Source organism: Hemiscyllium ocellatum, chromosome 37, assembly GCF_020745735.1.
Source record: "Hemiscyllium ocellatum isolate sHemOce1 chromosome 37, sHemOce1.pat.X.cur, whole genome shotgun sequence".
Classification (NCBI taxonomy): domain Eukaryota; kingdom Metazoa; phylum Chordata; class Chondrichthyes; order Orectolobiformes; family Hemiscylliidae; genus Hemiscyllium; species Hemiscyllium ocellatum.
The window spans coordinates 22,692,858-22,719,665 of record NC_083437.1 but is presented as its reverse complement, the minus strand read 5'-3'; the positions used below and the strand labels follow the sequence as shown (position 1 = coordinate 22,719,665).

General features: G+C 39.6%; 1 protein-coding gene across 2 annotated transcripts in view; it reads left to right on the top strand.

Moving 5' to 3' along the window:
• Positions 1-26,808, top strand: part of capzb (capping actin protein of muscle Z-line subunit beta) — a 123,998-nt gene extending 97,190 nt beyond the window's left edge. Inside the window, exons 6-10 of one of the 2 annotated variants that reach the window (XM_060852443.1) lie at positions 2,110-2,226; positions 8,167-8,232; positions 16,457-16,533; positions 20,451-20,561; positions 26,093-26,179. In XM_060852443.1, coding sequence (XP_060708426.1) covers positions 2,110-2,226; positions 8,167-8,232; positions 16,457-16,533; positions 20,451-20,553 — 363 coding nt within the window. In that variant the 3' untranslated portion in view covers positions 20,554-20,561; positions 26,093-26,179. Of the gene's footprint in view, positions 1-2,109; positions 2,227-8,166; positions 8,233-16,456; positions 16,534-20,450; positions 20,562-26,092 lie in introns of both variants that reach the window. The other variant, XM_060852444.1, reaches the window with a different exon arrangement.

Below are 26,808 nucleotides of genomic sequence, written 5' to 3'. Positions count from 1 at the left end.
GGCAAGAATAGCATTTATTGTTTGACTCTAATTGCTAAGATGGTGATAAACTACCTACAATTGAAGGAAGCCATGTATTTGCCACACCAGGTAAGGATTGCAGATTTCCTGCCTGAAGTAGTGAACAAGGTGAACTTTTCTGCCAATCCAATAAATTTATGATGATTTCATTTGAGAGATTTTTTTTCATTAATTGGGTTGACATTTCTCAAGATATAATTTGACGTCTTGTATCCAGAGTATGAATGAGAGCCTCTGTTTTATTATAAGTTCAATAACATTATCAACATGCTACAGACCCCCTTGAAAACAATCTGCTGAAAACTCAGGAATTTCTAGCCAGGTCAAAAGTTTGATTTTAAAATTTGTCAACTGTTAATTGTAATCTAGAGCTATTCTCTGCACCATGATGCACTTTCACATTGTCCTGTGTGTCACCAACAATAACTATGCAGTACCATAGCCAATGTAGCTTGTCTCCTGATAGCAGACCTAGAATGCTTTTTCCTATTGTCTTTTAAAATGGGAGGTTGGGAGCATGTACCGTTAACTGCAGAATGAGGTTTGTAGGTCTTTCCTTGAATGCCACTCCACCAAGATTATGCACAGTTAACGTATTGTTTAAAACTTTTGTGAAAGATATTAAAAATTGGCCTTTCTGCCAGCTAATGTACTGTGAAGTAGTCCATTTTGCCAAACAGAAATATGGGCAATATGTTCAAAATTACAGACAAACAAAATTTTTAACAACTGTAGTGCAGAAAAAAGTGATTCCCATGAAATCTTGAGTTACATAGGAACAGAAGAGAACTATTCAGTTCTTTGAGCCCTTTCAAGCAAGGGGTGTTCCAGATAAGCTAAAACCTTTTTTTCTATGGGAAAATGCTTCCTAATTTCACTAGCTGACTTAACTACAATTTTAGGAAATTGTCCTTTTGGTTCCCTATCAGAGGTAATATTTTCTCTGTCTACCATATTGCATCTTCCTATTATTTTAAATACCTTGATTAGGTCACTTCTCAACCTTTAAAATTCTAGGCAATGCAAACCAGGTTTACACCACCTGATTTCATAATCCTTTAAACCCCTATATCATTATGGTAATTCAACTAATACCCCTTCTAAGACCAACTTATTGTTCCCCAAGGTTTGGCATCCGTAATTGAATGAGAATTCAGATGAGGTCTGCCTAAGACTTCATATCACTTTCTCTTATTTATGATTAGATCAGATTACTTACAGTGTGGAAACAGGCCCTTCGGCCCAACAAGTCCACACCAACCCGCCGAAGCGCACCCACCCAGACCCATTCCCCCACATTTTACCCCTGCACCTAACACTACGGGCAATTTAGCATGGCTAATTCACCTAACCTGCACATTTTTGGACTCTGGGAGGAAACCGGAGCACCAGGAGGAAACCCACGCAGACACGAAGGGAATGTGCAAGCTCAGTATTCCAAGACCCTTGAGTTAAAGGCTATTTTTGTATCAGCTTTTTAAATTTTGTATAGGGATACCTGACCCTTAAGCATCTCTTCATTTCCTAATGTTTTACCATGAGTAATTACTCTAACTTGACTTATTTGATCCAAACTGAATGGTTTCATGCCTTCCCATATTGAACTGCATTTACTCAGTCACTTTGTAACACCCTGTTCCCATCTGCACAACTTACTATGCCTGTTAACTATCATTGACAGAGTTTGTACAACGTTCTGCTCTTCATGCAAGCTGATTATAAAGTATACATATTTCTGTAATTAGCAGCGTTTTCACGGTCCTGGCACAGTTATCAACTGCTTTATAAACAAATATACTTGCATTACACCTGGCGCACTCCTAATTTATAAATGTTATAATAATTATAGACTGTCAGATGTTTATAATTAAAAAAAAAAAGTGGCCATTTGAAAACTTGAATTGGAGCCCTTTGTTTTGATGTTTTTCTCTGTTTCAAATACCTATCCATTTTTCCCTTATATAATACACTTATTTGCATATTGAACATTCCCTGTTACAATGCATTCTGTACTTGGAAAGCAATAATATATTTGAAAAAGAAGTGTTTTATTTGTAATTGATGTTTGATATCTAATTCAATTTCTAGGAGAAATCAAGTGGACGTACTGCTCATTACAAGCTGACCTCCACAGTTATGCTTTGGCTACAGACAAACAAGACTGGCTCTGGCACAATGAACCTCGGTGGCAGTCTGACCAGACAGGTAGACTATTGTGGTGTGCTTCTGCCTCCTTGGGTTAATACTTTTAGAGTTTACACACCTTTGCTTTTAATTTTCTCCTGCCTTCTCCCACTTCAAAAGTTACTGTTAACCTTCTATTAAGAGGGGCTTGGTCAACTGAAATAAGATTCAGAAGTTGTTGTTTTATATCTTCTGTGAAAATTGGCAATACAGGATATGCCTGTAGCCAAGTTGTTAAGGTTTAGGTAGGTGAGGATTGATTTGTTTGGTGTGGGGTGGTAGTGTTACATAAAACACAATAGTTAAATTGTTTTATTTAGTTTTCTGTGACTTTGGGGTTTAAATGGTTGGCTTAGGGCCACCACTGTCAGTGTACTTATTAAGATAGATTTTTTGCACCCAATTTACCTCGAGAAAATAAAATAACATTTGATAGTTAACAATTCAGTGTGTTCTACTATGCCCATAGATGGGGATAAACTGTTCAGCCAACGTTGTATGTTCTGCGCTGAATACTACTTTATGTCACATTAAGCTGTACTTGTACAGGCAGGCAATTGTAGTTAAATATATACAGGCAGACTAATTCAGTGATCACCATTTTTGATGCTTTTCATTTAACCCCACCTCATTGAGCCTCCACCACTTCCTCTGGCAGCTTATTCCATACACACACCACCCTCTGCATGGAATAAGTTGCCTCTTTGGTCCCTTTTAAATTGTACCCCTCTCACCCTAAACCTATGCCCTCTAGTTCACCCACCCCAGGGAAAAGGCCTTACCTATTTAGCCTATCCATGCCCCTCATGATTTTATAAACCTTGATAAGGTCATCCTTCAGCCTCCAACGCTCCAGGGAAAACCGTTTCACCCTATTCAGCCTTTCCCTGTAACTCAAACCTTCCAACCCTGGCAACATCCTTAAATCTTTTTTGAACCCTTTCAAGTTTCATGACATCCTTCCTGTAGGAGGGAGACCAGAATTGCACACTATTCTCAAAGTGGCCTAACCAGTGTTCTGTACAGCTGCAACATGACCTCCCAATTCCTATACTCCGTGCTCTCACCAATAATGGCAAGCATACCAAACATCATCATCGCTATCTTGTCTACCTGCGACTCCACTTTTAAAGAACTGTGAACCTGTACTCCAAGGTCTTTTTGTTCAGCAACACTCCCCAGGACCTTACCATTGAGTGTATAGGTCCTGCCCTGATTTGCCTTTCCAAAACACAGAATCTCACATTTATGTAAATTAAATTCCATCTGCCACTCCTCAGTCCATTGGCCCATCTGATCAAGATCCCATTGCACTCTGAGGTAACCTCCGTCATTGTTCGCTACACCTCCAATTTTGGTGTCATCTGCAAATTTACAAACTATGCCTCCTGTATTCTCATCCAAATCATTTATGTAAAAGTCCAGTCCCAGATCATTTGCCAACTATCTTAAATTTGCGTCCTTTAATAACTGGCCCGTCTGCCAGTGAAAACATTTTGTCACTATCTATCTTATCACAAGCCTTCACAGTTTTTGCTTTTCTTTGTTGAATCTCCCCTCAACCTTCTCTGCTCTGAGGAGAACAATATCATCTGTTCTCGCTTCCCCACATAGCTGAAGTTCTTCAGCTCTGGTACTGTTCTGGTAAATCTCTTTGACATCCTTCATATATGGTGCCAGAATTGAACATGGTATGCCATCAGAGCTCAAACCAGTAGGTTTGTGAAGGTTTGACATAACTTCTTTGCTTTTCTACTCTTTGTCAAGGGTACTTTTGACAGCATTTTCTCTTTGAGTGTGTGGTGCTGGAAAAGCACAGCCAGTCAGACAGCATCCGAGGAGCAGGAGAATCGATGTTTTGGGCATAAGCCCTTCATCAGGAATGAGCCCTCAGGATGCTGCCTGACTGGCTGTGCTTTTCCAGCACCACACTCTCGACTCTGATCTCCAGCATCTGCAGTCTTCACATTCTCCTAGCATTTTCGACTTGATCATGCTAACTTCAAACATTTGTTCATGCATCCCTTGAACCTCTTACTCTTACTCTTGGAACAATTTTTGTTTGCTAAATGTATTACATTTTATGTGTTGGTTCATACTCCATGTAACTTTTAATAACCTGTGTAATTAACTATTCCACATAGTTTACGCTTGTTACTTATGCCTTTAGAAGGGCAAAGAAGTTTGTGGATGAAAATTCATCTTTGCACAGTTTTGAAATATTTGGGTGAAAGCATTTTTGGTAGAGCTATTCTATTGAAAGACTTTGAAACAAAGTCTGGAAAGTAAAATATGAAGCTTTAAATTTGGATGACACAAAAAAGCATTTAAAGTAACCTGAGCAACTGTTTGGAAAGGAAAGGTGAGATTACAAAACAGCTATCATTAATACATAGTTCAGGTAATATGAGTAAGCTCAGTTAGCTGTTTCAATTTGAGTAATAGTCAAAATTAAATATTGAGTGATATCAAGGAAGTTGAAGAGTGATGTGATGCTATATAAGGGCAAGATTAAGCGTCAAACCTTTGCTGACGTGTTGCAAAATGGATTTGAAAGGAAATTAGCACAGCCTTATTGAGGATGTTGGAGATAAAAAGTGCAGCTGTCAGAATGAGTGGTTTGAAAGGTTAATTCATAAAATGTACTTTAAAACCTTGATTTGCTAAATAGCTGGTTGCATTTTGGAAGAAAATGTGATTAGTTCCTATATGGTTTACATGAACAGTAAAATTTTGTTTTTGAATGTTTACAATATATCATGACTGGAATCAGGGCGAAAAATTGGTTGTAATTATCTATTGTATTGGAAAATGGCTTCTAATGTTCACTAAGATACATATCAAAAGATGAAAGAATGGTCATATTTACTGTTTAATAACATATGGAAAATATCATCTGTTTATTGTAAAGTGGAAAACTACATTAAACATTTTTGAATCCTGAAGAGTTAAGTTATAAAGCTTTTAAAATGTCAGTGAAACCCTGTGTGGTGTAAATATTTTATAGAAGTGAAGCGTAAACACTCTAATTTCTCAAAGAATAAAGCCAAGAATCATCATTACTGCTGAACTGTGGATTTTGCCAATAAAAACATTGTTCAGGGAAAATGGACGTTTTGTACTGCTTGCTGTCAGTTGTGTAAAAGATTAAATTCAATCTATTGTCCATTTAGGCACTTTTAACTTCTTGCTTTCAGTTACACAATTGACATGAAAAATGTATTAAGATTGTCTTTTAATATACCTGTGGAAGTTATGGAAGATTCTCATATAATACCAATATGACTGATCTCAATATTTATTCCAGGGAGCCTGGGAAAAAATAATGTTTGGAGGGATATGGGTCAAATGCAGGCAGGTGGGATCGGTTTAGTTTGGGATTATGTTTAGTTTGGTTGGACCAAAGGGTCTTTTTTCCTGCTGTATCGCTGAATCTATCTGCTCAGAAGTATATATAACTAACTTTGTTTTCAGTGGGACACACGTGTAAGGAGCCTTGTATTAGAAGCAATAGATCAGATATGCTTCAGAAGTCAACCTTAAGTGAAAGGTATTGGATAAGATTTACTTCAGCGATGAGAGGTATTGATGAGGTTCCATAGGTGTGAATGAATATAAATTATGGAGTTAGTAGGAAAATATGAATTTGAATTGGAAGCGGGTTCAGTAATTGAAAACAAAAATAAAGTCTGAGACTGACTAGAAATCTGTCCTTAGTCCCTCCTTGAGAGCCATTTGTAACATTAGGTTATATGGTCAGTTAACAAATCTATGCAAAAGTAAGTTTTATAGGGAATTATAGCAGTTATGGATGATATAACAAGCGATTGAACATGTCAGAGCATATACAGAGAGTGATTAATATGAGAGGATACAGGTTTTCAAAGTGATTTGCGAAAAGTAGTAAATAAGATTTGAGAAAAAGCAACATCTAGATGGTTTAGTTCTGGGATGCCCTACTTATGGTGTCAGTAGGGTCAACTAATGCATTCAAGAGTGCATTAAGTAATTGCGTGAATAGTAAGAATGTGTGAAGTTGGAGAAAAAGCAGGAGAATGGCGCTAAGTTACATTGCTAATTTGGACAGCCATTGCAGATAGAGTTGGCTGAATGGTCTCCTCCTGCATTCTAACACTTGTGATTTTGTTATTCAGAGCAGAACTTAATTGTTCTTGAAATCTGAAAAATCTGCCTCAACTTTTCTAATCTAAAACATTGATACCTGCATCAGTCCCTTGGACATTAATGTCAGTTAATAAAATATATAGAAGTGAATACCTTTAATGGATGTGTTGCAGAAGACTACATATTAAAGCTTTGCATGCTTTTAAATCATCTGTTTAATGTCAGTGATGAATTAAGAATCTTCCATTATATAAACAAGCAAGTGCAATTTTCATGTCTAGAAAAGTTTTGTTTCTATCCAACTTTGCAGAGAGATTAGTGGTGTTTAATTTCTGTTTGACAGTGAACAGGACATTTGTAGACTGAAGCTTTGGAACATTTTATCGTGTTAGTGGTATGATTATAAATGCAAATTATTGTTTACCAATAGTATTCTTTAATTACAAGTTGGTAATTCATAAGATCTGTTTAAGCATAGTCGTTATGTTACTCAGATATCAGTCGAAGTCTGAGCTAATAATAGGGAGACATGAGTTCAAATACCACCATGGCAGGTGAGGTATTTAAATTCAATTAATCTCATCAATCTCGATCAAAAATCTTTTATTGTTATCTGTGACCATGAAGCTACTGAAAATGCCATAAGAGCCCACCTGGTTCACTGATATGCTTGAGGGGTGAATGTGCTGTCCTTAGACATGTTGGCCTGTGTCTGACACCAGAATCAGCAATATGGTTGATTCTTAACTTCTGTCTGAAGTAGATGGACCTCTTGACATTTTTGTTACAATGCCCACCAGAGGCTGTCTGAATCTTTATTGGTATTTGAAAGAGTAGCAAGTCGGTCAGATAGGTATTCAACTGAAAGCTCACCGTTTTTTTGAGGATAGTTATAGATGGGCATTGGATGCTGCCCTTATATCTTTGAATGAACTTCAAAAAAAAAACTACTGCTTCTTCCAATTCCCCTATTTGATTGCTGTCATTAATCAGATGATCTTTCACATGGTTTCTCCCGTTATCTGCAGCATGTTTCAAACATAGGGTTTTATCCAGGTGGTACATCAATGGGATACCACATATGGCAGTATATCGGGAGAGTCATGCTATACTTAGCCACGTTTACATATTTTAAAAATAGTTGTCCTTGACAGGTTTATGATGTTAGATGTACATTTTATCAGAGATAAATGTTTAATTAATTTTAAAACTTTCAGGGTGAAAAGTATTGTACTTTCTAACTCTGCCATTGTGAAGAAATTCCCTGTTCATTGCCCTGTGTGCACTGTTGGAATGCAATAGCTGCTGAATGTGTAGACATTGTTCTCAGCAGACCACCCATCTAATACCACATAATGAGCCAAGTTGGTGTCATTGGTTATTCTTTTTAGTAATTGTATGAATCATGGAAAAAGTTTGGACACCAGATTTCAAGTTGTTTGCAGCTGCAGAATTAGATCTTTTGAAGAATCCTGTGGCGTGGTCAATACCCTCATTGTACCTCTGCTTGCAGGGCCTGATTGTGTCCAGTGTCATGAACTTCCACAACTGTCCATCACCAAGTTACATTGATAATATGCAAACAGATGGCCAAAGAAAATGTTGCAGTGGTTGCTTTGGCTATAGTGTGTGGTACTTGAAACCAGTTGCTTAGAAGCAGTGGCTGTGAAACTACATGTGGGTCTACAAACTGAGATCATCTGCAGATGGAGCAAGATTCCGAATTGCCTTTTTGAGAACTCATTCGCTGTTTTAATACAGTTGTGAGCTATGATCTCACTTGTAGGAGAATTCCTCCCTCAAGTCAGCACACTCAACAAATTTGTCTTTTTACAGATGGAGAAAGATGAGAATGTGAGTGAATCGTCACCTCACATCGCTAATATTGGGAAGCTGGTAGAGGTAGGTGGAGCTATTCTCTATGTAAATATCAAAAACTTTCTAAGACCTAGCTGGAATTTCTCAATTGAATGGGCAAGTTGATTCATGTTATAAACTAGTGTTCTGTAAAGAAATGTGATATAAATGTTGTTCCACATGTGGTCACTGTTTTTTGAACTTTGTAAATATTTTTCAGCATACATTTAGGATCCCTATACTTTGCCAAAGAATGTAGGGGGCTTTAACTTTATATTCCATTAAATGTGATAAATACATCATAATCCTTGTTATTCCTAAGAGTTATTTTTACTTTAGTTACTTGTAATACTTGTAATATTTGCAGAAATTTAGGTGATACCTTTAGGCTAATACGTTAAATGAGATTGGACATTTAGGAGATGCACATTTTGTTCTTCGTTCTATATCTCCATAAAAATGATCTTCGATAGTTAAAACTTCACCAGAATCTAATGAATTATTGAAAACATTTCCACAGTATGCAGTATATATCAAAAATCTGTAATTGCCTGAGGGGTAAAACAATGTAACAGCATGACTGCAGAATTCCTGTCTGACTTCTGGGGATTCAGCAGCTTCTCATAGACACCAGGGTTGTTCCAAAGTCGTCATCCCTATCTTTCCATTTTTTTCAGTTGAGCTATACCACAATTTAAAGGAAAAGTGTGGAATTCCTCTAGACTGAATATTTTATTGACCATGGAATGGTTCTCTTTAAAGAGATGCTGTAGCACAAATGCATTGTATCAATGAGAAATAAGAATTAGTCACTGTCTGACATGGGAGCTTATAATCCAGAAAATGAACTGATTGAAGAATATCAGTATGTCCCCATGTCTGAATGACAGATTAGCATGCACCACTGGCAGAGAGTGAGGATCTTGTATCTCAATTGAGGGGCTTTTGTCTCTTAGTTAGAAAGCTGCATGGGAGTGCAAATTATGCAAATTTAAGTTCAGTTTAACCTTTTTTGTGCATGGATGGTATGATTGAATCATTGCACGCCAAAAAGAAGCCATTTGGTCTGTTGAGACCCTATCACTCTGTTAAGGTAGTCCATTTTCTTGTTTATTCCTGTAAGCCCGTAAATACTTTCCCCTCCAGAGCTTATCCAAAACCTTTTTGAAAGAGTGTGGATCCGAGTGGGATGCTGTTCAGAGGGGTTGGTACAGACTTAATGGGCCAAATGACCTCTTTCAGCATTGGGGGGGTTCTATGATTCTAAATGAAGTAAGATACCTAATGTGATAATCAACAATCCTCTGATCTTTCTGCCAGTTCACAAGTAAAAAGTTTGCTCTTTCACCTTCACCTTCAATATTAACAGAGCCATATTTTAGTGAGAACAAAATTTATTCGGATGGAAAGGTTGTTTGGTAAATACTTCAGATATATAATATCAAGACTAGAGTTATTAGCATTTTTTTAAAAAACTGATGCTATTGAGGAAGGTAGGTTTCCAGGAGATACAGGAGCTCGGCACTCATTTGTCAAAAATAATAGGGTAGTTTTGTCAGAACATTTGCTGTATGAAACTTTAATCTCCTCCGAAACAAGTTAACAATATTGAGCCTTCTGGTCCTGTTTAATTTGAGAATGGTTTGTGAGAGAATGTCTCAGGTACTCAACTCGCCCTTGCCTTGCATGTGTTAGTGGGGGGTCCATATTTTCTTATTTTGCAGGTGGACACAGCATTTCACATAGCCCTTCTGCCATTTTGACTACAAATGTAATACTCCCTTCCACAGTTTGGCAGACAATGATTATTTTTGTGAACCTTGAGTTATACTCAGAACAAAATTGCTAAACAATTTTGTGTCACTCGGTGAGATGTGTATTACAGTCTAACAACACAATTCATGCATGTAGTTGTGATTTGTATGCTTCACTTGTGACAGTGTATTAAATCAAACTAATTTCTTAATCATGCCAAGAAACCTTGTATTCTGGTATTTTGGTTTAAATCCTGATGAAGGGCTTTTGCCCGAAACGTTGATTTTCCTGCTCCTCAGATGCTGCCTGACTCGCTGTGCTTATCCAGCACCACACTAATCTAGGATAAAAGCAAATTACTGCGGATGCTGGAATCTGAAACCAAAAGAGAAAATGCTGGAAAATCTTAGCAAGTCTGGCAGCATCTGTAAGGAGAGAAAAGAGTGTTGACCCTTTGTCAAAGCTTTAAAAAAAGGGAGAAATAAGGAGGTATTTATACTGGGCTGACAGAAGGTGAGTCATGGCTCCAGAAGCAAAGAAGTAAAGAGATGATAATGACAGTACATAGAGAGATTATAGGGAGATTAGGAGTTGTGAATGACTAAGGCGGAAGCCAGTGCTTTATAACAAAATATGTGGGGGATGGGTGAAGCAGAGGCAAAATGGAAAACCGGGGAGAATGGTAGCAAAGGGGGAAGAGGAGAGAAAAAAGGTGATGAGAGAGACAATCAAGAAATAAGAGGTACAGAACAGTGAAAAAAAAATTTAAAAATAAATAAAATTACGGAGCAGAATGAAAACAGAAGGGTCGAAATGGGATAATCATCTGAAGTTGTTGAATTCAATGTTGAGACCAACAGGCTGTAATGTGCCTAGTCAGAAGATGAGATGCTATTCCTCTCGTTTGCATTGAGCTTCACTGGAACATTGCAGCAGGGCAAGGACAGACATGTGGGCATGGGAGCAGGATTGTGTGTTGAAGTGGCAAGCCACAGGAAGGTCCGGGACCTGATTTCGTACAGACCGAAGGTGCTCAGCAAAGTGATCACCCAGTCGGCGTTTTGTCTCTCCGATACAGAGGAGATCACTTTGGAAGCAACGAATGCAATAGACCAAATTGAAAGAGGTACAAGTGAAACACTGTAATCTGAAATGAGTGTTTGGGGCCTTGGATGGTGAGCATGGAAGAGGTAAAGGGGCAAGTGTTTCACCTTCTGCAATTGCATGGGAACGTGCCGTGTGTGACGGGAGAGGTGTTCGGTGTGATGGAGGAGTGGATTAGGTTGTCCCGGAGGGAACGATCTCTGCGGAATGCAGACGGGGAGGGAAGGGAAGGGAAGATGTGTTTAGTGGTGGCGATGTGTTGGAATTAGCAAAAATGGCGGAGGATTATTCTTTGCATGTGAAGGCTGGTGGGGTGAAGGGTGAGAACAAGAGGGACCCTATCCTTGTTCTGGGAGTGGAGGGAGGGTTGAGGGTCGTGGCGCGGGAGATGGGCCGCACGCTGTTGAGAGCCCTGTCAACAACTGGACGTGGTAGGCCACAGTTGGAGAAGAAGGAGCACATTTTAAGAACACCGCTTTGGAAAGTGGCCTCATCAGAACAAATGCGGCAGAGGCAAAGGAACCGAGAGAAAGGGATAGAGTCCTTACAGGGCGTAGGGTGAGAAGAGCTGTAGTCCAGATAGCTGTGGGAATTAGTGGATAGACTATTGCCGGAAATGGAGACAGAAAGGTCGAGGTAATGAAGGCAACTGTCGGAGATGGACCAGGTAAAGGTGATGGGGGGGATGGAAACTGGAAGCGAAGGTTATGAATTTTTCCAGGTCAGGACGAGAGCACGAAGCCGCACTGAAATAGTCGTCGATGTACCAATAAAGCAGTTGTGGGAGGGGACCCAGGTAGGCCTGGAACAAGGAATGTTCTACATACCCCATGAAAAGGCAGGCATAGCTAGGACCCATGTGGGTACTCATTGCTACACCTTTGCTTTGGAGAAAATGGGAGGAGTTGAAGAAGGCGTTGTTGGGGGAGAGAGAACAAGTTCAGCCAGGCGGAGGAGAGTGGTGGTGGATGGAGATTGTTCGGGCTTCTTTTCAAGAAAGAAGCGAAGAGCTTTCAAACTGTCTTGGTGTGGGATGGAGGTGTAAAGAGGTTGCACATCCATGGTGAATGGAAGGTGGTTAGGGCCTGCGAATTGAAAGCTGTCAATGTGTCGCAGGGCATCAGAGGAATCCCAGATGTAGGTATGGAGGGAGTGAACCAGAGGAGTAAGGATGGAATCACGGTAAGAGGAAATAAGTTCAGTGGGGCAGGAGCATGCTGTCACAATGGGCCTGGTGGGACAGTCCTCCTTGTGGATTTTGGGGAGTAGGTAGAAACGGGCTATCCGGGGTTGGGAGACTGAGGTTTGAAGCTGTGGGGGGGAGGCATCCAGAGGAGATGAGGTCAGTTGGAGACAATGGCTTAATGCTTAGTGCTGCGGTCATGCTCCGGGGGAGGTAGGAGGAGGAATCTGAGAGTTGGTGCTCAGCCTCTGCGAGGTAGAGGTCAGTACGCCAGATGACAACAGTACCCCCCTTGCCAGCAGGTTTGATGACAAGGTTGGGGTTGGACCTAAGGGAGCGAAGGGCAGAAAGTTCGGATGGAGAGAGGTTGGAATGGGTAAGAGGGACAGAGAAATTAAGGTGGCCAATGTCCCGTCGACAATTGTCAATGAAAAGATCGAGGGCAGGAAATTGTCCTGGCGGGGTTGTCCAATTAGAGGTGGAATGTTGGAGGGATGTGAAAGGATCTGTGGAGTGGGGGGAGGGCTCTTGCCCAAAGAAGTGAGCACAAAGGCGATGGTAGAAGAGCTCAGCATCATGTTGAGCCCGGAAGTCATTGAGGTGGGGACGTGAGGGTACAAAGCTGAGTCCTTTGCTGAGAACAGCACACTCAGCCTCAGAGAGGGGAAGGTCAGAGGGTATGGTGAACACGGCAAGGGCTGGGGCTGGAAGAGATGGGGTTTGAGGGATTAGGACTGTTGGAAGATGGAGGGTGGGCAGGGGTGTGGATGCGAAGTTGAAGCTTGCTTTCCTTAACATCTGCAAGAAACAGGGAAAGTTTGGAGTTAAGGAAGGAAGGAGGAATCTAGAAGAAGGGATATAGCCTCAGCACAAGGAACAGGCCACTTAGGATTGAGGACAATAATACGAAGGATGAAATGAAACTGTGGACCAAGACAGCTTTGAGACAGAGTAAGTCGGTGCTGTTGGAGAGAGGTGTGAGTGCTGTCATGTGGCGGCGCATGGCCCTGAGTGTGGCTTTTAGGATGCGGCGAGAACAGCATCTCATTTCTAGCATCTGCAGTGCTCACTTTTGTCTAGCTAACATCTGTCTGTTAGTTTGTTGAATAAAACTGCCATTTTCATGAATTGCATAGTTCATAAGAACCCAAAAAAAAGAGCTGGAATTGGCCTTTTATCCCTTCAGTCCTGCTCCAATATTCATTGAGATCATTGCCGATCTATTTCATGCCATTTTCTTGCGCTATCTTTCTATCCATTAATGTTTTCAGTATTAGAACCATCCAGAACATGCTCACTAACTGAGCCCTCTGGCAGATAATTCCAATAACAAACTGAACATTTCTCCTTGTCCTCAATCCTAAGTGGCCTGTTCCTTGTTCTGAGGCTATATCCCTTCTTCTAGGTTCCTCCTTCCTCTTCCCCTGCCAGTGGACACATCCTTCCTTCAGCCACCCTGTTGATCCCTATGAGTTTTGAATGTCTGAGAGCTCTCATTCTTTGAAACACCTGAGAATTGTACACCCAGAGTTTCCTCATAGGATAGTGCCTTCATCCTAGGAATTAGTTTGGTAAACCTTATGCATTTCTTGTAAGGCAAGTATATATTCCTGTGGATAAGAAGAACAAAACTGCACAGTTTTCAGAATAGATAATTGCTTTTGGTACTGTGCAATAGAACAGTTAGCCTCAGGATTATGCTGATAATTGGCAACAAAAACTTCTGACTTGTGCTCAGATGATCACAAAGCAAATAGCAGCACACCGTCAGAAAGAAAGAATGTCAAGATAATCTCTAGCCATTTGTGAGAGAGACTTGAAGGCTAGCTCGTCAATATTTGGATGGAAAAAAAGTTAATTATTGGAAGAGATGTGTTTACAACTTGACCAATTCACCTTAAAAAAAATGATTGCTTCCCCTGGACAGAGCTGTTTTATTCTGCAATGGGAAAGAATTCATCTTGCAGCATCACAAATATTTTGTTGTACCTAGAGAATAACTTTGTTTGCCTTTATGGAGTGCATCCTGGGATGGATGACATCACTGGCTAGCCTGTTTTCTGTAGCTGCACTATAAAATTTTCCACAGAATTCTGGCACATACACAAAACAGGTATTTAATATTTTAAGAGCAAGAATTCTTTGTAAAGTTCAATAGCCTAGTTACAGATTGCAAGTTGCATACAATTAATTTGATCTAACAAGAATGTTTTAAATACAAAGAGGGCTAATTATGTCCCTGATGATGAAAAGAAATTGTAGCATGTATAACCTGAGAGTGGTAGTGGGGAGGGGGGGGGTCATCTCGGCTGTTTGGATGGCTGGTTTATCATGCAGAGTAATGGCAACAGCTTGGGTTCAATTCCTGCACCAGCTGAGGTTAGCATGAAGGACTTTCCTTTTCGACTTCTCAATATTCCTCTCACCTGAGACATGGTAACCCTCAGGTTAAACTACTACCATTGTGTGTCTGTAGTGGGAGAGCAGCCCTATGCTTCGGTAGGACTTTGACAACTTTGCAGGCAAAGTGACACACGTTCCATTTTCATAATTCCTTTCGGTGGTTATAATTAAAAACAGGTTGTGGAATTCCTAGCGGTGTGTAGACTTTGGAGATTCAGGAAGCTCTTGATAAAATCTTATTAACTAAGTCTAATGAAATTAAATGCCACAGAAGCACAGTTTAATTTTGAAAAAGAGAGAACAGATGCATGGGTAAGAGTTTCACCAGCAAATGAGTTGAGGCAAAGGCAGAGAAGAATCATTTGGAAATGGTACACTATGACAGAGATGTGATCAGAAGCTCATCTTGGAGTCGCATATGGCACAAAGGTTAGTCTGGTTTAATCTCAGTTTCCAACAAGAGGAATGGAATTGGTGGCTAAGAAACAAAGTTTGTGAAGGGATTGCCAGCGATGACTTTTATCTTTCCAACATTTGTTCAGAGGAACGTTGTAGTCAACCATGCTGGCTGTGAGATAAATGGCCTGACAAGATTTAAACGGTGCAGTGGTCAAGGGAGATTGTAGTGATGTTGGCCTGATTGTAATAAACATGTCACTGAGAAAGCAGGGAAATTGAATTCTTGCGGGAACTCAGGTGACTGTGCAGGATTAAGAGAAGCTATTGCAAATAATTCACTAGCTACAATAAGATTGATAAGGATTAATCCAGGTAAGTGCAGTCCCACCATCTGGGTGAAGGTGGAGGAGCAATCTTGTGAATGATGTGATGACCTATGACACAGGAGGAGAGATAATCCAAAGTAGTAGAGTCTGAAAGTAATCCCTAATTAGCAAAAGTTTTTAATCAGTTTCTGTTTATTTTTAAACTTTGAAAACTCATCAAAGTATGTTCATTTACCTTAACCACAAATAATAAAATATTTTCATTGTCTGTATTCTCCAATTTAAAAACCTTACTACTTGGGTTTATTTTTAATATTTTATTCAGGGGATCTGGGTGTGGCTAGCTGGCAAGCATCTATTGCCTGTACCTAATTGCCCTTGAGAAGGTGGTGGTGAGCTGCCTTCTTGAACTGCTGCCAACCATCTGCTGTAGGTGATTTACAATGTCATTTGGGAGGGAATTCTAGGATCTTGGCCCAGCGACAGTAAAGGAATGGTATTGTATTTCCAAGTCAGGGTGGTGAGTTGTTTGGAGGGGAACTTGCAGGTGGTGATGTTCCCTTGACCATCAAGATGGAAGTGGTCGTAGGGTTCGAAGTTGCTGTCTGAGGATCTTTGGTGAATTTCTTTGTGCATCTTGTAGATGGTGCACACTGCTGCTGTTGTGTTCTTATTTATTTCCCTTTATGTATGCAGGTCCTCCCATGCATACTGCTGAGTGCAATTTACTTAATGTCACATGGACTTCCTGACATGCAGGAACGCTAGACATTGGGTCACGATTCCAGACCTGGTGTGTGTTGTTACTGATGTGTTAATTATATTGTGAAGACACTAGTGAAGGCCATTGTTTAATTAAGTATCTAGAGCACTTAAGAGAGACAAATGGGACATTGGTATGGTAGATAGCAGGCAGACATGTGATGCTGCATTTTGTTAATTCATCAATTGTCAAGGAAAGTGTTAGTATCTAATTTCATTCTTCATCTAACTTAGGATCCTGACTCTAGAGTAGATCCACTTGTGCTCAAATCTGAATGAAAACCTTACTGCCTTCTTTTAGTTTGAATTGATACGTTCTAACATTTCTCTTTCATAGGATATGGAAAACAAGATCAGAAGTACATTGAATGATATCTACTTTGGAAAAACAAAGGATATTGTTAATGGGCTAAGGTAACGTATGCGATTATTTCTATTTAACTTTACATAAAAGTGAGGGCTGTTTAAAGCAACAGTGAGTTTATCGTGCATCTTTATAGTAAAGAAAAAAGAATCCTTAGTGCTTCAGAAGTGTAATCAAAAAGTGTGTTGAGTCAAAGGGACCAAAGCATGGTTGAAAAGGTGAAGTTTAAAGAGGGTCTTGAAAGAAAGAAAGAGGTCTGGGGATTTGAAGAAATTCTAAGAATAGGTTGAGGAGGCTCTAAAGACAGACAGCAAGGGCAAAGCAAAGAGAGGATCCAAAAGGGCAGATGTGTAGGGTTTTATGGACTTTGGGGAGATTAATGATAGGATCAGAAAGGATATCAATTGAAATCAAAATGAATAAGTTTGTAAATTTGAGACTTACTGGGAGACCAAGACACAATGTCGATCAGCAAGGACAAAAAGACTGGATCAACTGGGCTTGAACTCATTGGAATTTATAAGAATACGGGGGGAAAATCTCGTGAAATCATATAAAATTCTGATGGGATTGGATAGGCTAGGTGTGAGAAGGACATTCCCGATGTTGGGGAAGCCCAGAACTAGGGTTCACAGTTTAAGAATATGGGGAAGCCATTCAGAACTGAGATGAGGAAGAATTTCTTCACTCAGAGTTGTGACCCTGTGGAATCCACTCCCACAGAAAGCTGTTGGGGCCCGTTCGTTAGATCTATTCAAGAGGGAGCTGGACGTGGTCCTTGCAGCTGAAGAGATCAAGGGGTATGGGGTAAAAAAAAACAGGAGTAGGATACTGAAATTGCATGATCAGCATGATCATATTGAATGATGATGCAGGCTCGAAGAGGTGAATGGCCTACTCCTGCACCTAGTTTCTATGTTTCTATGACAGCATGACCAGCAAGTGGTGTTTGGTATAGAATAGAAATTGGTGGCATTGGTACAAAGTTTTGTGGTGGGGACCAAGGACAATGGCTTCCATCTTGCCTGGTGTTCAACTGAAAGAAGCTGTGATTTGTCTGAGGCTGGCCGTTGGACAAACAGTCTGACGAGGCTAGCAGTTGAGAGAGGTAAAAAATGAAGCCAAGTCTAAGCTGGAGATGGAACTGGTATGATTGTGGAAAAGAATGGAAACAAATGAGGCCTATCATTAGATAATGAAGAAGAACTAGTATTGGTGGAACTTCAAAGATTGCAAATATAAGACCATAACACGTAGGAACAGAAGTTAGGCCATTCGTCCCATCGAGTTGCTCTGTCATTCAATCATGGCTGATAACTTTCTCAACTCCATTCTCCCACTTTCTCCTCATAACCTTCGATCCTCTTGACAATCGAGAACCTATCTATCTCTGTCTTAAATATATTCAATGATCTGGCATCCACAACCTTCTTTGGCAATGAATTCATAGATTCACCACTCTCTGGCTGAAGAAGTTGCTTTTCATCTCTGTTCTAAAGAGCCTTCCCTTTACTCTAAAACTGTGCCCTCAGGTCCTAGTTTCTCCTGCCAATGGAAACATCTTCCCAATCCTGATGAAAGGCTTTTGCCCGAAACATCAATTTTCCTGCTCCTCGGATGCTGCCTGACCTGCTGTGCTTTTCCAGCACCACTCTAATCTAGACCCCCAACATCTTCCCAACATCCACTCTGTCTTGGCCATTCAGTATTCTGTAAGTTTCAATTAGCTCCCCCCACCCCCCTCCTTCTAAATTCCATTGAGTATCAACCCAGAGCCCTTAAACATCCCTGGTATCATTCTTGTGAACCTCCTCTGGACCTGCTCCAGTGTCATTACATCTTTCCTGAGGTATGGGGCCCAAAATTGCCCTCAATACTCTAAATGTGATCAGATCAGAGCCATATAAAGCCTCCTAAGTACATCCCTGCTTTTAGGTTCTAGTCCTCTCAAAATAAAAGCCAACATTGTATTTGCCTTCCTAACTACTGACTCAACCTGCAAGTTTACCTTGAGAAAATCCTAGACTAAGACTCCCAAGTCCCCTTGCATTTCAGATTTCTGAATTTTCTCCCCATTTAGAAAATAACCAATTCCTCTATTCTTCCTACCAAAGTGCATGACCTTACACTTCCCCATGTTGTATTCCATCTGTCACTTTTCTGCCCACTCTCTTAACTAAATCCTTCTGCAGCTTCCCCACTTCCTCCAATGCTTCCTGTCCCTCACACTCCGTTCCTTCATCTAGATAATTAATGTACAAAATGTAAAGTTGTGATCCCAACACTGACCATTGCAGAACACCACTAGTCATATGTTGAACGATATGAACTACGTGTACAGTTTGACATAGGAACCCAAAAACTAACCTTTTGACTCTTTCAGTACCTTGGCTGCCAAGCATGATTTTGGGAATTTAGGCCAACAATGCTTGTGGTTTTTTTCAAACATTTAAACAATAAATTGTGCCCTATGTAGTTCTGATCTGTGGCCTCAGCCAGTAATGCTGCCAACTTGTGAGTGCAGCCTTAAAAGATTAAATCAGGAAATGGCTTTCTGTAAGTGGCTTTAGATTTCTAATTATCTGTATTAGATATGTTTCATAATTAATGTTTCATTTGAATCTTTGTAAACCTTGAACAGTGAATGCACTGCATGCTTCATCTAAAATTTATTAGTTTAACTTTTAATGAATGATTTGTTTTCAAATTTTATTCAGTATATTATTCATAGATGTATGTTTTATATACAGTATAAGTGTTCAGTTATATCATGTACTTGATGGTAAGGACTCTTCGCTAATAATTGTCTTCTGCATGAGTGATTTGGAGAAGGACTACAGAGAGATGTAGGTACTGGATTGATTTCAGGATGCTAGGAAAGGGCTGATATATTTTATATCAGATAGAGTGAGAAGAGCCAACAGGAAACTCTATTACCAGAAAGTGGTTGTTATGTTTCCAACAGTAATAACTTGCAGGTTACTGTTATACATGCTAAGGCACATGGGTACAGCTAAGAGGTCATGTCTGAATATTGTTATTCATTGGAAACATACTTTGAAGTGGACAGTGTGTCCACTATTTGTTCATAAAAAACCCACTTAGCACCTATTACAAGCCAACTTAAGGTTTAAGACCCAGTTTTTGTCTAAGTCATGCTGCTGGTCTTCAGCTTTGACTTGGATGCAGGCCAGTCCTGTTCAGGGACTAACTGGATATCCTTTCTGGCTGATGAATTTAAATTTTTGTAAAAGCCTTTGTAAAGTAAATTTTTGTAAAGTTATCTTTAGCTGATCCCACCCAAATTGTTGTTGTTTTCCTTCTTTCACCCCTTCCCTTCTTTCAAATTCTGACCAGATGCTGCTTAGAACTATTTGTTTACTGGCTCAGTTCTATCAGTGGAAGAGCTGAATTCATAGCTAAGGCCCTGAGTAACATGGAATGGCTGAGGCCAAAGTGAGATCAGAGGGAATTTTGACTCTTTATGCTGCTGGGGTTCTTCAAGTTGCAATGACCTGAATGACTTTATCTCATTTCCTGCAATGCTGAGATTCGTGTTTGTGGACAAGGATTTGTTTAGGGAATTAACTTAGGCAATGGTGAAGATGATATCTACCATGGATACTTTTTTGGGGAATATCTACCTCTGCCAGGGTAGCCATCTTGTAACTCTGGTAAGGTGTGTATGGAAACCATCATATGGAAAAAAACTCAGTGGTTGAACAGTTCAAAATAACCAGACACACTGACAAAGTTCAATTTAAGTGCTTAACTTCTCATTTTTGAGGTGATTTTTCAAAAGTAAAATGTGATTTAATTGAAATGTTTGTTGTATATGAAAGCTAACAGCATTCTTGAAGTTTTTTCCATAGCTATCTCCACTTCTTAGTCTTAATTTTATTGTTCATTTTCTGGATTTCATCTTTTCTTTTCTCCTTGTTCTCGTAAAACTAAAACCTCTTTATAGATCAGTTGATGATTTACCAGACACCCAAAAGCTTAAGCAGTTGCAGAGGGAACTGTCTCAAGTACTGACCCAGCGCCAGATCTTCATCCAGCCTGATAATTAAGTGCCCAGGTATCTGCCTGTGAGGCTTACAATGTGATTAACCACAATTTAACCAGGCTGAGGTGATCAGCCAATCTCCTTGCATGAGTTTTTCACTGTAACTCTTAACCCTTAACTCACTTCACCCAGTGCAGCTGCTGCTTTAACTGCAGAGTGAACACAACACTTGCATACACAGTCTGTAAAAGTGCTTCAATAACTTTAGATCTTGACGTACATTAGTCGTGTTGAACATTTGAGTGTAACTTCTTATATATCCATCAAATCATTTTATGTGGGCAGGTTCTGAGCTCTGAAGGACCATCCATTTGATGCATGTTCATATTCTGAAACTAATGAATTCCATGAGGAATTGTTTCATTGCCATTCATTGTCATGGACTAGCTTACTAATTCATATTTTTTAAAATTTAAATTGTTTGAAATGTGGATATTATCAGTCTTATATCCCTAGTTCAATTGTTTTTCCTCAATTATTGTTTCTGTTGAACACATTATCCTGAGTGCAATCAAGATGTGTATTTCTATAGCACCTGAATATAGCTGAAGTCTTTCAGTTTATTGTCAAATCTAAGCAGAATTAAAGAGAAATACTATCAGTTAATTATATAGAACAAATGACTGCTTGCATGCAAAGATGAGGAAGCAGTGTGTGATAAAGTCAAGTAATCCCACACCCAATGGATCAGATCACCGTGGGCGGCACGGTGGCACAGTGGTTAGCACTGCTGCCTCACAGCGCCTGTAGACCCGGGTTCAATTCCCAACTCAGGCGACTGACTGTGTGGAGTTTGCACGTTCTCCCCGTGTCTGCGTGGGTTTCCTCCGGGTGCTCCGGTTTCCTCCCACAGTCACAAAGATGTGCGGGTCAGGTGAATTGGCCAAGCTAAATTGCCCGTAGTATTAGGTAAGGGGTAAATGTGGGGGTATGGGTGGGTTGCGCTTCGGCGGGTCGGTGTGGACTTGTTGGGCCGAAGGGCCTGTTTCCACACTGTAAGTCTAATCTAAAAAAAAAATCTAATCAAAATTCTGCCACATCCAATCATGAATGGTCATGGTAGGCAATCAGACAGTTCACTGAAGGAGATTTCACAAATATCCTCATTTTCAAGGGAAAATGGGGGTGTTCAATGTGTTAGTGCAAAAGACAAGGCCATCTTCAGTCAGAAGTGCCGAATGGAGGATCCAACTTTGATTGTTCTGAGGTTCTCAGCATCACCAATGCCAGTCTTCAACTAATTTGATTCAATCCACATTATATCAAGAAATGTTGGAAGACACTGGACAGTAATGAGCTAAGACTATGGGCAGTAATGATATTTCATCAGAAGTACTTGGTCCCTAACTGTTTACCCAACAAAAAAAATCAGGATATATCCAATCCAGTCAGTTACCATCCCATCAGCCTCCTCTTAATCGTCAGCAAAGCGATGAAAAGAGTCATTGAGTATCGCTTACACAATAATAGTTTACACTTAGATCTATCTAAGTAATCTAATCTAATCTAATCTAATCTAATAATAGCTTGATCTCTAGAGCTCAGTTTAGGTTCAAGGACTACTGAGCTCTTGACCTTATTACAGTTTTGGTCCAAACATAGAAGAAAGAGTGGAACTCGAGAGGAGATCAGAGTGACTGCCGTGACATCAAGGATCCCTGACAAAATGTAGTACAGTGGGAATCAGTGCAAAATTCTGCACTGGCTTGTGTCGTATCTTCCACAAAGGAAGATGGCTGTCGTTGTTTAAAGTGAATCATGTCAGTTCAGACAATTTATGGAATTCTTCAAGTTAGTGTAGTAGGCCCAACAATCTTCAGCTGCTTCATCAATGATCTTCCCGAAGACAATCGTAAGGTCAAAAATGGGGAATGTTTGCTGATGATTTCACAATCAACACCATTTGCAGCAACTCATATTTGGGTGCAGTCCATGTCCATATGAAACAAGATGGGGTGATAAGTGGCAAATAAATCATTTCCTCACTCCCATCCGCAAGGTAAAAGGTATGATGGAATGCTCTCCATTTGCCTGGATGAGTGCCCGTCTGCAATATCTAGATGCTTGATACTGTCACGTTCAAAGCAAGTTATTATCTGCCCTTTCTTCCCCCATTCACCAAATTAAATATTTGCTCCCTCCACCACCGGTGCACAGAGGCAGCAGTGTGGCTGCAGTGATGGACTGCCGCAACTCACCAACACTCCATTAACAGGGCCTTCCAATCTGTGGAAACAATCCAAGGTTGGTAATGTTGTCTTGGTCAAGTAGATTTCTAACTGTCCGTGGTATATGCTAACAAAGGGTGTTTGACCAAAGGTGGCAGTATCCAAGCTGTAGTCAAGACTTTTAAGAGAAAAGTGTAAGAGGGAAACATAATCTACCTTCTCCCATTGTGCCAGTTCTTCTGAGGGGATGCAGCTATATTTAAATGCTTGAATTAAATTGTGGATTTAAAAGGTTTGTCATGCTTCTCAGTGTTGGTAGGTTTTAGTGCAACACCCGTTCCTGCTTGTGCAGTTTCATGTAAGATGTGTCCATTTGAGGCCACAGGTAACATAATTTTAGTAAACGAGCTTTTGTAGGATGTTGACCATGGACCTGTATTTAATACACTGAAATGGGGTTAAGGTCCTCCAACAGCTAAGTCAAATGCATTTATGTAGTTTTTGTTAAAATTGATTTTAATTTTTGATTCACGATTGAATGATTGAGTGTGCATTAATTTTGACACTGAATGAATGCTTACAACTTGAGGTCATGACATAATGTAACAAGCCATTCTGCGCTTCACAGAAGAATTACCTTGATATCTGCTGGCTGTTGCATGGCAAAAGTAAAAGGCTGCTGAAAGCAATGTTGCCAAATGGATGAGTCAGATCGTAAGAGATTAAATCTTTACACATGAGCTTGTCAGTTTGGGAATCCCCAGCATGGTTTGTTGTGCATGTGGTGGAACTCAGTGGGCTCTGTAATTTGTGCACGTAGTTTGGCTTTGGAAGGAACCTAAAGGTGCAGCATAAATTGGTATGTGATGACTCTTCAATGACAGCTTTCAAGATTTTGAATGAATTTTCTTTTCTATTCGAAAGCAACTGATATTTGTGTAGTTGAGTCTCCTTTGAACTTAAACTAATCATATTCTGATGGGAGCCACATCAACAAAAATGTTTTTTGTTGGCTTTCAACTTTTTTGATTTCGGAACACAAATACATGCAACTCCAGCTTTTCCATGGAATTTACACACCTGAAATATATACATCATAATCTCTAAACGCTCGTTCTGTTCACAGGCTTTCTGTCAACATTTGCACCAGCCTTGCACTTCTTTAGTTTCGCTGTTTAATGCAGTGTAAAGTTTGATCTAAATGTGTGTTTAAAGTATTAAAAAGCTGTAGTAGTTATGTTGGTATGAGGCCATTCTTGTCAGTTGCAGACATGTACACTTGGTGTGTTCACTGCTCAGGATCCAGGAACTTTTGCAAATTCTAACCGTTCTAGAGTCTGCTCATATTCAGCTTTAAGTGGCAAAAGAACACAATTAGAAAGCAGGCTATAGAGGAAATTTCCAAGCGTAAATCCAGCTTACTGTGTAATCAGACTTCAGCAACATTTTAAAAGGTGATAAATGGGAAAGTACAACAGGAAATGTTACTCCTTGTTTGGAAAGAACCATGGACTCCAAAATATTAAACCTGTATTGCATGGACCCAATACAATCTTTTATCTTCTATTCTATTTTGCATCTTCTATCTAAGAAGATAGAAAGTAGAAGCAGGAGTAAATTATTAAGCATCTCAAGCCTGCTTTACCATTTAAAAGATCATGACTGGTCTGTTTGTGACTCAAATTCCACATTCCCATCTACTCCTAAAACCTATGATTCTCCTGCATAACAAGAGACTAGCTATCCACTTCTGTCTTAAAAATATTCATTTCTGAGACTGTGCAATCTTGTAACTCTAATTTTGAGAGAAGAAAATTTCTCCCACCTGTCTCCTGAAAGTGTGACCTAATTTGAAATTAGGTCACAGATTCTGGACTGACCAAGAAAGAACAACCTTTCTGCGTTCAACTATTGAAGACCATTCAGAATCTTTTACACATCATTGAAATCACCCCTTGTTCTTTGAAATTCTAGTGGAACTAGGCCCAACCTGTCCATCCTATCTTCCTAAAACAACTCAATCCAGGTATAAATCTAATGAGCTTCCTCTGGATTGCTTCCTTAAGGGCAGATTTGCATCCCCCCTTAACAGAATCCCAAAGTGTGCTTTCCTAAAGTGCGTTGGGTTTACTAGAAACCTTCAGTGAAAGTATAAGATCACTGATAAACAGGAGCTATTGTCTTGTTTCTTTTGCGTGGGATTCCTTTGATTCCTTGCTGCAATTTCTCATAACTATAATAAAATATGAAAGATTACAATTATTTTCTGTGTAACAATGCTGTAGTACTTCAGTAGCAAGTATTGAAAGTGGGCAGAAATGAATGTAATATTTTTAAGTTCCTCTTTTCCAATCTTGAAGGATCAAACTGAAGGCTAGTGGGAGGCCAATCATTCATGACCAGATTCTTGCTTCCTCCATTTGAAATAACACCCTGAATTAGATGAGGTTCTTGAAGCAATTTACTTTCGTCGAGGTCAGTGGGTACAAGAGTCTTGTGACAGTCGTAGTTCTGTAGCTGGAATCTGCTGTTTGGTGTAATGTTTCACATAACAATGCAACTCCCAGCATGATGGAATTAATTAACTTTTCAGTCAATTTTCTACAAAACTTCACATTGCTTATCAACAGACCACAAGATACCTACAGCTTTTCTTCCTGTCGATATGGTGGACGTGGTGGCCAGAGGTAACAGTGTATTGCGTGTTGTGTGAGCTAACGGATGATGATCAAAGTAATCTTATAGTATCTATGCCAGAGTTCATGACGTTAACTTTAAATTTATCAAATTGTCACTCTTGACTTGCCCTCTACAATAACTTCCGTCAGATTTCATATTTAGGCAATTTATCCAGTTTTTGCAGAATCTGTCTGAACACTGGATTTGCTGATCTGAAACTAGCCAGGAATCATACATCCTGTTTTCTAATTCCCTGTCCATTAGCATTTCCCTGATATAAACTTTCTTGCCGAACTTTCAAGCTTAATCTAGCACAGGACCTTAAATGGACAAATGAATGCTTTGCATTTTCTGTAGTGACTTTTTTTGATTGTTTAAGCATATGTTGTATTCTGTTATAATGGACACAATATAATAGGTCAATCCAACATTGAAAAGACAGGAAGTTTCTCTGAAAGAAGTAGGAACGTATGCCTGAAGAATGTTTCAGTAGCAGTAGCAGCAAGTTGGAATTAAGGGAAAATGACGAACCTAAGCTGACGGCTACAGTAACTGGTGGTTGCGCCAAACATCTGCGGTGGTACCATCGTTAGTCGTATATACTGTTTTAAAACCACTCTGTTATGATGCAGATTTGATTTTCATAACTGTTTATTGTCAGTCCTTCACCAATCTAACTGTTCCTTTGGTTCACAGGTCTGTGGCATCACTTGCGGACAGATCAAGCCAGGAAGCTCTTCTAACTAATCTGGCTGAAGCTTTGAAGAAAAGACAGCAACCTTATTGATTCTTCGAGTTAACTGACAAAAGCAAAGCACTGTCAGTTTCAGTTACATTTGTTTTCTTATATTTCTTCAGTTCATTTTAATTTGTCCCATTAAAATTTGCCTAAACTACTCTACATGTTTAAAAGCCATTCTAACCTTGTCAAAATTGTATAAAATGCTGTTCTAGCTTGTAAACCTAGTTCATTCTCCACAAAGGCTTATTTCACGAGGAAAATTTACTAAAAGGCATCTTTATATTTTCATTTTTATTGGTCACAAATGGTTAAACACAATCCCAACCTGGAAACTTTTATTTGTTCAGACACTGGTTACATTTATGTAAAGCAAGGAGCTGAAATTGACCTGTAGACAACAATATGACAAAATGACTCACTAGAACAAAATGTAATGCCAGTTGATACCTTTTCATGGAACAAGGGTTGTATGTTCAGTATTGTACTATAGAAAAGATGTGATTATAAACTGTCCTGAAATTCAAGTTCTAACATATTTGCCTTTAAGGTTCTCCCGTGTCAATATTTTGAGGAATGCAAGGGTTTTTTTTTTGTAAAGCTTAAAATTGAAATGTACATCTTGTACTTGAGCCTCCAAGCTAAAAAAAATAAATAGAACTAGTAACTCGTA